Genomic DNA, 12999 nt, shown 5'->3' on the forward strand with positions numbered 1-12999 from the left:
CGTGAAGTTGAAACTCTTCGGGAGCAACTTACCCAAGCTAATGAGAAGCTCCAGGCTGCTGAAAATAAGGCCTCTGCTACTGAGAAAAAACTAGAACAGTCTGATGCCACCGTTTCACGACTTGTCGAGCGGAAAATGGCCTTGAAGGGTCAAGTCGGTGTGGCTTAAGGGCGGGTCACCGCACTAGAGAAAGAACGCGACGAGGCTGTTCTGGCGAAGGAGGCTGTCGAGACTAAGCTCGCGGGCTGGAAAACAAAGTATAAGGAGGTCGTTAAGCAGGGGAAAGGTGCAATACTGGCGACTGAGGAAGCCCTAAAGGCTCAGGTCAAGATCGTTGCCCCTGACTTCGACACGTCGGCAATTGGTGTCTTCAAGATGATTAAAGACGGCAAGATTGTTGACATGCCTAGGAAATGATTTCTTATATTGTGTAACTTCGTGAAACTTTTCGTAAGCTGTTTTGTTTAACTTTTGTGAACAATTTTTGGGTCGTTTGCCCGTCTTATTGTAGCTAACACTTTCCTGTTCGTTTGGTTGTGTCACCGTTTATATTCACCATTGTCAATCGTACTAGTTTTACCGTATTGATGGTATTCTGGCTGAGCTAGGTCATGGCTCTTTAGTGTAGCCGTTTGTTGTTGTGGTAGTTGACGGGCTCCCAGGGTGATTAGTCCCGGGGCCGCGTATTATCATCGCGTTGTGTGGAGTTCATTTGCGCAATGGGTTGTTCAAGAAAAGTAAACAAATGAGACTTTTGACAAGTATATGTTAGTCGGTAATTGCACAAAAGGTCTATAAGCCATAGTGAAAAGTACAATTTCATGGATTGACTACTTAGCTCGTTTGGTCGGTAAACCGTCACGCGCACTAGGAGTAGAACCTTCTCAAGTTGCTCGCGTTCCACGTTCTTGGGATCTCTTTACCATTGAGCCTTTCCAACTTGAAAGTGCCTTTGCCGATCACCTCTTTAACTTTGTAGGGACCTTCCTAGTTTGCCGTCAGTTTGCCCTCTCCCGGGGTCGGTAAGCCGATGTCGTTGCGCCTTAAGACGATGTCGTTTGGTTCAAACTCCCTTCTGAGTACTTTGGTGTTATAGCGCAGGGCCATTCTTTATTTCAGCGCTGTTTCCGTCAGGTGGGCCATCTCTCTGACTTCGTCTATTAGGTCCTTCTCCACAGCTTCCTCCACTCCCTTCAAAAGTAGTCGTGGGCTCGGCTCCCCGATCTCCACGGGTATTACCGCGTCTAGCCCATATGTTAGTCGAAAGGGAGTTTCTCCGGTAGATGACTGTTCGGTTGTGCGGTAGGACCAGAGAACCGAGGCGAGCTCGTCGGCCCAAGCACCTTTTTTATCATCCAGCCGCTTCTTAAGTCCTAACAGGATGATCTTGTTTGCGAACTCAACCTGTCCGTTTGTTTGGGGGTGCTCAACTGAGGAGAACTTTTGTCTCCGAGATAACGACCTTCGGGATGCCGAACCGTGTTATCGCTTGCCTCCACATGAACTTCCTGCAATTGGATGAGGATATGCTGGCCAGCGGCTCGGCCTCTATCCATTTGGTGTAGTAGTCAATGGCGACTATGAGGTACTTAACTTGTCCAGGACCAATCGGGAAGGGCCCCAAGAGGTCGACTCCTCATTGAGAGAATGGCCGGGAAGACGTTAACAAGCTTAGCTCGGAGGCCGGTGCCTTGTGGAAATTGGCGTTCTCTTGACACTTGACGCACTTTATAACGAATTCTTTAGCGTCTGCCATCATTGATGGCCAATAGTATCCAGCTCGGATTAATTTTCTTGCTAGGGCTTTGCCCCCTATGTGATGGCCGCAACACCCTTCATGGACTTCCCTGAGGACGTAGTCCGTTTGGTCAGGGTGTAGGAATTTCAATAGGAGCTGGTTGAGTCCTTTTCTGAACAGCTGCCCCTGGATGATCGCGTACTTGGCTGCTTCCCTTCTCAGTTTCTTAACATCTTTTTCGTCGTCGGGGAGTTTGCCGTTTTCTAAGAAGCTGGTGATGGGGTCCAACCATGAGGGGCTTAGCCTTGATAGGTGCAGAGTGACCGCCGGCTCCCTCACCATACCTTGGATGAGAGATCGGTTACCTTCTCCCGGTTTCGTGCTAGCCAGTTTTGATAGGATATCTGCCCGTGTGTTCCTTTCTCTTGGAACGTGGTGGATCGTGACCTCCTCAAACTTCTGGCTCAAATTCTTAACTTTCTCCAAGTACTTTTGTAATAGTGAGTCTCTGGCTTGGTAGCTCCTGTTTACTTGGGAGGTGACTACTTGTGAATCGCTGCATATTTCCAACCTTGTCGCTCCAACTTCCATTGCTAGGGTTAAGCCCCCTATGAGGGCTTCATATTCTGCTTGGTTGTTCGAGATGGGAAATTCAAACTTGATCGACTGTTCGTATACGACCCCGACTGGGCTTTCCAAGATGATCCCGGTGCCCCCGGACGTCTGATTGGAGGCTCCGTCCACGTGGAGCTTCCACCGTGTGTTCGTCTCTTCGGTTGGATCCCCCGTCACTTCTACCAAAAAGTTAGCCATCGCTTGTGCCTTGATTACTTGCCGGGGTTCGTACCGTATGTCATATTGGGAAAGTTCAATGGACCAAGTCATCATCCTTCCTGCCAAATTTGGTTTTTGGAGCACTTGTCGGATTCCTTGGTCCGTCCTTACAACAATCTGATGACCTTGGAAGTATTGTTTTAACCTCCGCGAAGAGGTCAGGAGTGCTAGAGCTAGCTTTTCCAGTTTGTTGTACCTTAGTTCTGCCCCTTGTAGGGCTCTGCTCATGAAATAGACTGGCTGTTGAGCCCTTCCTTCTTCTCGTACCAAAACCGCAGCCAGGGCTTCTCCTGTTATGGCGAGGTATAGGTATAACGGCTCCCCGACCTTTGGCTTTCCGAGCACAGGGGGTGTCGCCAGGATTTCCTTGAAGTGTCTAAAAGCTTCTTCGCATGCGGGCGTCCATTCAAATGCTATCCCTTTCCTCATGAGGTTAAAGAAGGGTAGGGCTTTTGTTGCCGAAGCTCCGAGAAAACGGGATAACGAGGTGAGTCGTCCTGCCAATCTCTGGACGTCCTTGATACAACCCGGGCTCTTCATCTAGAGTATCGCTTGGCATTTCTCAGGGTTAGCTTCTACCCCCCTTTGGGTTATCATGAACCCTAGGAACTTTCCAGCTTCCATGGCGAAGGCACATTTGAGGGGATTGAGCCTCATACCGTGTTGTCGGAGAGACGCGAATACATTTGCCAGGTCATTCAGGAGGTCGTCGGGTCGCGTAGTTTTCGCGAGGATGTCGTTTACATAGACTTCCACTGTCTTGCCTATGAGGTCGCGAAATATTTTGTTCATCAGCCTTTGGTATGTTGCCCCTGCGGTTTTTAGGCCGAATGACATCACCTTGTAACAAAAAGTTCCCCCAGGCGTTATAAATGCTGTCTTGTCCTCGTCGGGTCGGTACATCGGTATCTGATTGTAGCCGGAGTAGGCATCCATGAAGCTCAGATACCGGTAGCCCGCCGCCGCATCGACGAGTGCGTCTATGTTAGGGAGGGAGAAACAATCTTTAGGGCATGCCTTGTTGAGGTCGAAGTAGTCTACGCACATTCTCCATTTGCCGCTGTGCTTTTTTACCAGAACTACATTCGAGAGCCAGGTTGAGTAGTCTAGTTCCCGTATGAAACCTGCTTCTAGGAGGCTGACCGTCTGCCTGGCCACCTCCTCTGCCCTCTCCCGTGACATCTTTTTTCTCCGCTGGGCTACCGGGCGTGCTTCCGATTTGACGGCCAGGTGGTGTGACATGACTTCGGGGTCTATGCCCGGCATGTCGGCCGGTGTCCAGGTGAATAAATCCCCATTGGCCCTGATCATTTCTATCAGAGGCTCCTTCAATTCGTGTGGAAGGTTTCTATTGCAAACGTGAACTTTTCTTCCATGTCACCGACCCTGATCTTTTCCAGGTCCCCCTTCGGTTCTGGTCTGGGCTTGTCGTCTACACTGCCGTCTAGGTCAGCTAGGAACACCCCCGACGCCTCTTTAGATTTCTTCCTTAGGGAGAGGCTGGCGTTGTCGCAAACGACCGCCGTCTCTAGGTCTCCCCTAATGGACCCTATGGATCCGTCGTCGGTAACAAACTTCATGACTAGTAGCTTTATGTTGATTATCGCTTCAACATCGTTAATCGTCTTCCTCCCCAGGATGATGTTGTAGGCCGTGGAATCTTGAAGAACCACGAACTCAGCCATTGCCGATCTTCGGCCTTGGGCCTGTCCCACGGAAATCGGCAGGGATATCAATCCATCTGGCTTGATGAAGTGGTCGCCTAATCCGATGACCCCGTGCTGATGAGTCGATAGGTCGGCGTCCCTTAACTCCAGTGCGTCGAACACGTTGCAGAACATAATGTTCGAGTCTTCCCCCGTGTCGACAAGGATTCGTTTGACGAGGCCAGTTCCCACTCTGGCCGTGATGACCATGGGTGGATTTTCGGGGGTCTCGTCGAACCACTGATCTTTCGGGCCGAAAGAGATAGATGGGGGCTTCTTAGAGCTTCGCATCGGCGAGGAGGAGACCGCCAGGACCTTGGCGTCTTTCTTGTGCGCCGATCTCGACCTTGGTGCGGTGTTTTTGGTGGTTACTACGTTTATCATGGTGAGACCGTGGTCTTTGTCTTCTGGCTCTTGTCGCCGCTTTGCCGACCGGGTCTTGCCTTCCTCGTCTTGGTTGCGATGTCGCCTCCTCGGCTCCCTTATAAGATGGGAGAATTCTGTTATTTTACCGTCCCTTATCGCTTGCTCGAGTGCATCTTTCAGGTCAAAGCAGTCCTGTGTTTGGTGCCCATAACCCTTATGGTAGTCACAGTAGAGGCTCTTGTTTCCCCCCGTACGGTCCTTGAGTGGTCGGGGCTTCGACAAGATTCCTTTCTCGGCTATTTGTTGGTAAACTTCCATGATGGGGAGAGTGAGTGGAGTGTAATTGGTGAATTTCCTGATCCGGGGAAACAGTCTGGGTGCCTTGCTCGGCCCTCCCTCTCTGGCTTGCTCTTTCTGTCTCTCTCCGTTACTTTGTTGCCTAGGTTGATTGTAGCCGGAGTGTCGTTTATTGGCAGCCATGACCTGGCTGACTTCCTCGTCATTTATGTATTCCTTAACAACCGTTCAGATCTCGTGCATCGTCCAAACCGGTTTCGTGGGGAGGTGTTTTCGGAAGTCCTCGTTGAGGAGGCCGTTCGTCAGACAGAGGCTGGCCACCGAGTCGGTTAGGCCGTCAATTTCTAAGCATTCCCCGGGCCTTTGGTTTATCCCGAGCAAGTTGATCGGGTGCTTTGCCTTTGCTATTCGTGTTGTGAATTGAGCTAAGAAGGCACGACTGATGTCCGAAAACCCATAAATGGATCCCTGCAGGAGGCCGTTAAACCATCAGATTGCAGGTCCTGCCAGGGTGACCGGGAAGGCCCGGCACCTCATCTCATCTCCTACTCCCTCCAGATTCATTCTAGCCTCGAAGGCCGTGAAGTGTTCCAGAGGGTCTTGGGTTCCATCGTACCTCATGTCCGTTGGTTTGTCGAAGTGCTTCGGCAACCGGACCTCGAGGATGGACCGATGGAACGGGGTGGCGCCCATTATCACGGGGCGCTGTGTCCTCACAGGTCTTCCTTCTCCGTCCTCGCGATCTCGTCCCGTGGGGCGCGTTTCCTTGCCTCGGGAGTAGATGATTGTGTCGTTTCGTCTTCACGGGATGGGCGAATCTTCTCGGGTGCTTTCCGCTTCCGTTCTGGAAGCGGAGGCATGCCGGGGGCGACTCCGGTGGGAATCTCTCTCCCGGCTTTCAGGGGACGGGGAGTAGCTAGGATCGGTGGTTCGTCGATCATGCTCCTGATCGGCTAGTTGTCGTTCTAGGTTCTGGACACTATGCCGTAGCTCCTGCATTATTCTGGCGCTGTCACCGCCAGTTCCTCCGAAGGGTCGTGTCTCTCGCGTCCTTGTGCGTGGTTCAGTGCGTGGTCGGGGGACCTTCGTTGCCCTCCCGGTGAGGCGACAGAGGCTGCCCCCTCTGCGCCGGCGGTTCGGCCTTGGTCTCCAAAGCCCGGCACGACGTCCATTTAGGCATTCCCACAGATGGCGCCAATGTTCGGTTGTGCGGTTACCAGACGATTTGGGTGGAGATTTGAGGAGGCGGGAACGCTTCGCTCGCAATTTCGCTGGGATCGGACCTGCCGAGTAGCCGAGCTCTCTTGTTGTGGATGGTGGGGTGTCACCTGCAAAGACACTCCGACGCTCTAGTCAGTTAGTGTGCAAGCGAGAAATAGGTTAGGTGGAATGTGTGACGTACCTTGGGGGAGGGGTAGGACCCTCCCCTTATATACTATGTCAGATGTGGGTCCCACGAGGGCGCCTTCCTCGAAATTTCCCTGTACAGCTGTGGCGGCCAGCTGTCCCGAACGCGTGTTCGGGTCGGTTATGAGTGCGTCATCCGACCGTCCAGGTCAGGTGGTTTGTGGGTCGGGTCGGCCCAAGTTCCCTTTAGGCCAGGCCGTAACAAAACTAAATTTCACGAGTATTATATAGAGATAATTAGTTCCTCCAAAAATTAAAGTTTTTACATTTTAGTAGGCAGAATTTATATTAAAGAGAGATTGAGTAGACTAAAAATTATTTATTATAATAATAATATTTATGTTTTATATAAAAAAATATAAAATTTATACATAATTTATTTTTTGACTGTGAATTTACATAATAAATATAGTACATTTGGTTGATGTATACTGATAAAATTTGAGCTGTTACAAAAATTATTAAAGAGTTTTTTAAGAATTGGATTAGAGTCTCTGATCAAAACTTTGAGCAAAAAAAATGACTAGTAAAATTTTTTGCAGTTATTTAAAATACCTTATTAGAACGGAATAATAAAATATTCCTAAACTCATAAACATGTGTTGATAATATTAAAAATAGGTCATTTTTAATTATAAAAAATAATGTAGTATTAATTTATTTAGTTATTGATGACAACGTCAGAAATGACAAATGTTCATACCCTGGGTCGAGCTGTCCGACCCGGGAAGTTTGACAGACAAAGCGACCGACCTCTTTAGGTCAGGACAACCCGACTTCTTTCTTAAGAGCTCGGCCAAGTCACCAGGAAAGCCCAAAGAAGGGCCCAAATAGAGGAACATGCCCCAAATCCTAAGGCAGCCCAAGCCTATAGGGATAAAGGCAGTTCCGTTGAAGATACGCTGACCTCAACTCAAAGATAAAAGATAAGATAAGATAACTAACTTATCTTATCCAAAAGGTCACATCTCACCATTATAAATACACTGGAGCACCCAGGTATAATTCATACTCTGATTCTACTCAATACCTGCTTAATACCCTTGCTAATTTAAGCATCGGAGTCCCTTGCAGGTACCCCCACCCTCCGGAGACAAAGGAATCAGCACCACCACCAAGTCCAACAAGTCGGACACAACAGCTCCGGCCGTCTCCCACCAGCCAGACACGTTAGCACCGACCAGTACAGAAGATCTCATCCGAGATCGACCTCCAGTTTCAGGTAACCCTCGGAATATTGGCGCCATTGCCGGGGAACCTAGAAGTCATCCCATTACCTTCGCGGACGACCATGACAACGACCACGATTCAGGTCTGGAGGATCTGACACCGCACAAAAACGCGGATGTCACGCTACAAAACACTTCGGAAACCAACAAAGACAAAGACTCACCAAATTCAGGGGCAATAGAAGCGCTCCTGGATCGCCTAAAACAACTGGAAAAAGAAACCCAACAACAACGGGAAATTGGAAGAGATCTCCAAAGAGAGGTGCGACGACGTCGGGATTTGGAAGAAAAACTACAGTAATTGGAAGCCGATCTCAAATCAAAAGCCCCCAGGCTAATCTCGAGGAAAATGCACGCAAAGAGCAAGACCCATTCACTAGGAAAATCATGAAAACCAAAATTCCAAAAGACTTCAAACTCCCGGATATGACCCTGTATGATGGCACCACGGACCCCAACCACCACCTCAGCAGCTTCAGAAGTATAATGTACCTCACTGACGCCCAGATGCTGTTCGCTGCAAGGCTTTTCCAACAACTCTCACAAAGACAGCGATCCGATGGTTCGACAACCTACCCCCGAAGTCCATCTCAAGCTTTGATGACTTAGCTAAAAAATTCCTAGCCAGATTCTCCATTCAGAAAGATAAAGCCAAGCACGCCCCCAGTTTACTAGGGATCAAACAAGGAGATCGAGAGAGCCTCCGCAGCTACATGGAGAGATTCAACATAACATGCATGGACATACAAAGTTTACCAACGGAGGCCGCCATCATGGGACTCATCAATGGCCTACGAGAGGGACCTTTCAGCCAATCTATATCGAAAAAGTACCCGACCTCCTTAGACGAAGTGCAGGAGCGGGCAGAAAAGTATATCAACATGGAGGAAAACGCTCGGTTAGGAGAAACCTCAAAATCGGGGGCCTCCTACCGAGACAAAAACAAGGAATCCAAAAGAAAAGAAGATTGACAAGGGGAGAAAATCAAAAAATACCATAAACTACATCCCTCTCAGGGCATCCCTAGTCGAGATATACAAAGAAGTCTGCCATACGGAAAAAATTTCCCCAGCACGGCCACTCAAAGGAAAAAGGGGAGGAGGAAACCGAAAGGAATATTGTGAATACCATCGAGTCCGAGGACACTCCACAAATGAATGTTTTGACCTAAAAAACATCATAGAAAAATTGGTGAGAGAAGAAAAATTAGATCGATTTCTGGCCACCCGAGAAGATGATCAAAGAAGGAGACGAAGGGATGAAGATACCGACCGAACTGAACGATCACCTCGGACACCGGAAAGACATGTCCACATGATACATGGCGGATTTACAGCAGGGGGGATCTCCAAAACCTCTCGCAAAAGATATCTCAAAGAAGTATATCATGTCGAGGGAGATGAGGAAGCCCTCAACATCCCAGCAATAACATTCACTAAGGAGGACGCATCCGGAATCATCACACGACACGATGATCCCATGGTTGTCACCATCATATTAGCAAACGCCAACCTACACCGCACCTTGATAGACCAAGGGAGTTCTGCCGACATCTTATTCAAGACAGTCTTTGATAAACTCGGCTTAGAAGAAAAAGAACTTAAGGCATATCCAAACAGTCTGTTCGGGCTAAGAGATACCCCGGTGCGACCACTAGGATACATACCGCTACATACGACCTTCGAAAAAGGAAACCAATCCAGGACTCTCAAAATAGACTACATCATAGTCGATGTACGTTCAACTTACAATGCTCTCATAGGTCGGACAACACTCAACCAACTCAGCGCAATAATCTCGACCCCACACCTATGTATGAAATTCCCAACTCCAAAAGGGATAGCCACGATAAAAGCAAACCAGAAGATGGCACGTCGCTGTTATAACGAAAGCCTAAATCTCAGAGGCAAAGGAGAAGAATTTCACACAATCGAGCTAGGCAGAGTTCAACGACGAGAAGAACTTCGTTCCCAGCCAGAGGGCGAGATAGAAAAGATTCAGATCGGGGACACCTCAGAAAAAACAACTAATATCGGCACAATCATAAAAGGAGATTTAAAAGAATTATTAATACAATTCTTGCGAGATAACGTCGACCTCTTCGCATGGAAAGCTGCAGACATGCCATGTATCGACCCTAAGCTAATGTGTCACAAGTTGGCGGTCTACCCAGGATCTCGACCGGTGCAGCAGAGACGAAGAAAACTTGGGCCAGAACGATCCCAAGCTATGAAAGAGCAAGTACAAGCACTCCTGGAAGCAGGATTCATAAGAGAAGTCAAATACCCACTATGGCTAGCCAACATTGTCATGGTGAAAAAATCAAATGGGAAGTGGCAAATGTGCACCGATTACACCGATCTCAACAAAGTGTGTCCAAAGGATCCATATCCACTCCCAAGTATTGATGCTCTGGTAGATGCTTCCTCCGGATACAAATATCTCTCGTTTATGGACGCATACTTGGGATACAATCAAATCCCCATGTATCCACCAGATCAAGAAAAGACCTCATTCCTAACACCAAAAGCAAACTACTGCTACATTGTAATGCCTTTCGATCTCAAGAACGCAGGAGCTACTTATCAAAGGCTAATGAATAAAGTCTTCTCAGATCACATTGGAAAGATCATGGAAGTCTACGTGGACGACATGCTAATTAAAACATAAAGTGAAGAGACATTATTGTCCGACCTAGCCCAAGTGTTCGACACCATTAGGAAGCATGATATGCGACTCAATCCAGCAAAATGCACCTTTGCGGTAGAAACAGGCAAATTCTTAGGTTTTATGCTCACACAAAGAGGAATTGAAGCAAATCCAGATAAATGCCAGGTCATACTCAACATGAAGAGCCCAACCTGCGTCAAAGAAGTACAGCAACTCAACGGGAGATTGGCTGCCTTATCCCGATTCTTAGCAGGAGCCGCGATAAGATCCCTCCCCTTCTATGCTACTTTAAGAAAGGGAAAACAGTTCGAATGGACGACAGAATGCGAACAAGCCTTTCAAGACTTTAAGAAGTTCTTAGGACAGCCACCTATCCTATCCCAACCACGAGAAGGAGAACCAATCATATTATATCTCGCAGTAGGAAGTAGGGCAGTAGCGTCAGCACTGGTCAGAGAAGACGAAAACGGACAACAACCCGTCTACTTCATTAGCAAAGCACTACAGGGATCCGAGCTGAACTATCAGAAAATAGAAAAATTTTCCTATACTCTCGTTCTAACATCTCGACGACTCCGCCCTTACTTCCAGGCCCACACCATTAAAGTTCGAACTAACCAGCCCTTAAAAGGAATATTGGAGAAAACAGATCTGGCAGACAGAATTCTACAAGAGGCAGTCGAGTTGTCAGAGTTTGTCCTCCAATATGAAGCTCGGACGACCATCAAATCACAGTATCTGGCCGAGTTTATCGCAGAATTCACAGATGCCCTAGAAACCCCCACAGAATAGAATCTTTACGTGGACAAAACTGGAAGCGGCGCAAGCGTGATAATAGAAAGCAACCAAGGAACCCAAGTTGAGCTCTCCCTCAAGTTCGGGTTCCCAGCCTCAAACAACCAGAAACCAGGCGGAATACGAAGCATTGCTAGCTGGTTTGAAACTGGCTGAAGAGGTGGGAGCTCGAAAACTTAACATTTACAGCGATTCGCAAGTGGTCACATCACAAATAACAGGGAGCTACCAAGCCAAAGATCCCACCATGAAAAAGTATTTGGATAAGACCAAGGAACAGCTCGGACAAATCGGGGAATACAAGATCTGCCACATACCCCGTGAGCAAAACGCCCGAGCTGACGCACTCTCAAAACTAGCCAGCACCAAAGTAGGGGGCAACAATAGAAGCCTCATCCAGGAAATGTTACAGAACCCATCAATCTCGGAAGCAGAAAAAGTCCTAACCATAACAGGCCAGGACCAAGGATGGATGATCCCCATAATCAACTATCTCAAAACAGGAACGCTACCCACAGAAGAAAAGGAAGCAAAGAGGCTAAAAAGGGAGGCACAGTACTACACCATCATAAACAACATCCTGTATAAAAGAGGGATCTCGGTACCATTACTAAAATGTGTGCCGACCTCCCACACCAAGGAAGTGTTAGAAGAGGTACACGGCGGCATTTGTGGCAATCATCTCGGAGCACGGGCTCTCGCCAAAAAGATACTTTGGGCAGGGTTTTATTGGCCAACCTTACAGAAAGAATCTACAGAATTTGTAAAGACATGTCCACCATATCAGAAACATGCCAACTTCCACATCGCCCCGCCAGAAGAACTCATTAGCGTGACTTCGCCTTGGCCGTTCGCAAAATGGGGACTCGACCTTCTCGGTCCCTTTCCCCAGGGATCAGGGCAAGTTAAATTCCTCATAGTAGGGGTAGATTACTTTACAAAATGGATCGAGACAGAACCCTTAGCCAATGCCACCGCCCAAAGAAGCCGAAAATTCTTATTAGAAACATTGTCACGAGGTTCGGAGTCCCATATTCAATAACTACAGACAATGGCACCCAATTCACAGACGCAGACTTCAGAAAATTAGTAGCCGACTTGAATATAAAGCACCAGTACACCTCTGTCGAACATCCACAAGCCAATGGACAGGCTGAAGCCGCCAACAAAGTCATATTGGCAGGGTTAAAACGAAGACTGCAAGATGCAAAGGCAGCCTGGGCAGAGGAGCTTCCACAGGTTCTATGGGCATATCGAACGACGCCATATTCCACCACAAAGGAATCCCCTTTCCGATTAGCGTACGGAATGGAGGCAATGATTCCAGTAGAAATTGAAGAAGGATCACATAGAGTAGTCCATTATAATGAGGGAGCAAACTCCCAACTTCAGAGGGAAGAACTCGACCTACTACCTGAAATCCAGGAAAGAGTTCAGATCAGAGAAGAAGCTCTAAAACGTCGAATGGCTTCCAGATATAATCAAAGGGTAGTACCAAGAAGTTTTGCTGAGAACGATCTCATCTTAATCCGAAACGACATTGGAACAACTCAGCCCGGAGAAGGGAAGCTGGCAGCAAACTGGAAAGGACCCTACCGAGTCATAGAAGTACTTGGGAAGGGCTACTACCGACTGTCCGAACTCGATGGACGAGAGCTTTTCAGATCATGGCACGCCTGCAACCTAAGAAGGTACTACAGCTAGAAAAGGCAACGGATCTCACTAGTGGATGTGCTCTTTTTCCTGAAAAGGTTTTTTAATGAGGCACCATGTTGAGATCTAGGTCTTGCCCGACTTAAAGGGATAAGAAAATTCCACATGTATATATTTGCATTTTTTCTTTGAATAAAGTCTATTTAGATATTCTACAAAGAATCCAAGACACATTAATCTGAAGTATTCATCGTCCGATTATAAAGCGACAGGTCGGCAGAAAGTGAAAAACAATTTCCCTGCA

The 12999-nt window shown here is 47.9% G+C and overlaps 3 protein-coding genes across 3 annotated transcripts; all 3 read right to left on the minus strand.

The window, feature by feature from the left end:
* Positions 1-1110: 1110 nt before the first annotated feature.
* Positions 1111-1556, minus strand: LOC107461957 (uncharacterized). Its single transcript, XM_016080512.1, has 2 exons — positions 1479-1556; positions 1111-1404 (listed from the first exon to the last, which is right to left on the minus strand). Exons 1-2 carry the CDS (start codon positions 1554-1556, stop codon positions 1111-1113), a joined length of 372 nt encoding a protein of 123 aa, XP_015935998.1.
* An 80-nt stretch (positions 1557-1636) lies between these two features.
* Positions 1637-3112, minus strand: LOC107461949 (uncharacterized). The gene has a single exon (XM_016080506.1). The coding sequence runs from the start codon at positions 3110-3112 to the stop codon at positions 1637-1639; it is 1476 nt and encodes a 491-aa protein (XP_015935992.1).
* A 788-nt stretch (positions 3113-3900) lies between these two features.
* LOC107461940 (uncharacterized) lies at positions 3901-5124 on the minus strand. The gene has a single exon (XM_016080498.1). It carries the CDS (start codon positions 5122-5124, stop codon positions 3901-3903), a length of 1224 nt encoding a protein of 407 aa, XP_015935984.1.
* Positions 5125-12999: the final 7875 nt, after the last annotated feature.

This window comes from Arachis duranensis, chromosome 1, assembly GCF_000817695.3.
Source record: "Arachis duranensis cultivar V14167 chromosome 1, aradu.V14167.gnm2.J7QH, whole genome shotgun sequence".
NCBI lineage: Eukaryota > Viridiplantae > Streptophyta > Magnoliopsida > Fabales > Fabaceae > Arachis > Arachis duranensis.

Bases quoted from the DNA above. Each gene is read 5' to 3' on its own strand.
- LOC107461957 (XM_016080512.1), bottom strand. From the start codon at position 1,556: ATGGATAGAGGCCGAGCCGCTGGCCAGCATATCCTCATCCAATTGCAG. The intron at 1,405-1,478 runs GTTCGGCATCCC...ACAAACGGACAG, and splicing joins TGGAGGCAAGCGATAACACG to GTTGAGTTCGCAAACAAGAT.
- LOC107461949 (XM_016080506.1), bottom strand. From the start codon at position 3,112: ATGAAGAGCCCGGGTTGTATCAAGGACGTCCAGAGATTGGCAGGACGA.
- LOC107461940 (XM_016080498.1), bottom strand. From the start codon at position 5,124: ATGGCTGCCAATAAACGACACTCCGGCTACAATCAACCTAGGCAACAA.